The sequence below is a fragment of the Mandrillus leucophaeus genome, unplaced genomic scaffold, assembly GCF_000951045.1.
Source record: "Mandrillus leucophaeus isolate KB7577 unplaced genomic scaffold, Mleu.le_1.0 Scaffold8, whole genome shotgun sequence".
NCBI classification, from domain to species: Eukaryota; Metazoa; Chordata; class Mammalia; order Primates; family Cercopithecidae; genus Mandrillus; species Mandrillus leucophaeus.
In genome coordinates this window covers 1,937,148-1,938,219 of record NW_012108696.1, presented here as the reverse complement: position 1 = coordinate 1,938,219, position 1,072 = coordinate 1,937,148, and the positions used below count along the sequence as shown (strand labels likewise).

General features: G+C 60.8%; 1 protein-coding gene across 1 annotated transcript in view; it reads left to right on the top strand.

The window, feature by feature from the left end:
• The window catches only part of UBXN6 (UBX domain protein 6), a 19,652-nt gene that overhangs the window by 11,778 nt on the left and 6,802 nt on the right, over nt 1-1,072 (top strand). The window contains exon 3 of the mRNA XM_011967467.1: nt 503-655. Within this exon, the coding sequence (XP_011822857.1) occupies nt 503-655 (153 nt within the window). The remainder of the gene's footprint in view (nt 1-502; nt 656-1,072) is intronic.

Below are 1,072 nucleotides of genomic sequence, written 5' to 3'. Positions count from 1 at the left end.
GTGGAGACGGGTGGAATCAGGGAGGCCTTCCTGTAGGAGGTGGGCCTTGAGAGCTCTGCTGAAAGGAGTTCTAAGCAGCTTGATCCTCGAGGATTCAGTGAATTTTAGCACGCAGGGACCTTAGAGATGGCCTGGAAATGGAGGCCCAAAAGTCAGGCCTTGTCCAGGGCACTGTGCCCACGGACTCCCACACAGAGCTCCTTCCTCACCAGCTTGGGGACAGGACCAGCAGGAGCCCAGCTGCCGTCTGCTGAGTGCTTCCTGCGTGTCAGAAGCTGCTCCGTGCTTTCCTTTCCTTACCTTGTTTAGTTCTGAGTAGGCCCCACAGGGACATTTGACATACCAGGGAACAGACTGAGGGATCCAGTCACTTGGCCAGGGTGTCTCCCATGGCCACCAAGTGGAAGGGACAGCATGGGGGCTAGAGATGTCTGGTTCTGCGGGCCACACTCAGGACTGTGGTGCTCGGCGAGGCTCGGGGTGGCTTCTGTCCACAGTCCAGACTCGGACACTTTCACCGTCCCAGGTGTCTGAGCCCAGAGAGGAAGGCTCTGCCCACCTGGCCGTGCCTGGTGTGTACTTCACCTGTCCGCTCACTGGGGCCACCCTGAGGAAGGACCAGCGGGACGCCCGCATCAAGGAAGCCATTCTTTCGGTGAGTGGCGCCCCGTGTGCTCCTGCCCCAACCTGTAGCTTCCTGTGCCTGAGCCACCCCCCATCGGATTCTCGGGCTGCCTTCCAGTGAGAAAGGAACTTCAAGCCGAAGCCACCGTCAGTGGGAGCCCCGAGGCCCCAGGGACCAACGTGGTAAGAACAGCCACTGGTGGCACTGTCCCACGCTGAGGGGTGGGGACAGCTTGACTTCATCGTGGGGGAGGGCAGATGTGGCCTGGACCCTGGGGCTCCAGGGTGGTTAGGAAACCTTGCCCTGCAAGGTGGAGGCGGGTTGTGGTGGAACATGGTGTTGTCCGGACCTTCGGGGCTCGGCAGCTGAGGATGCTGGCTCAGGCCTGGAGAAGTGGGCCTCAGGTACATAAGCCCGTCGCTCCTTCCCCTTAACCCGTTAAGGTGG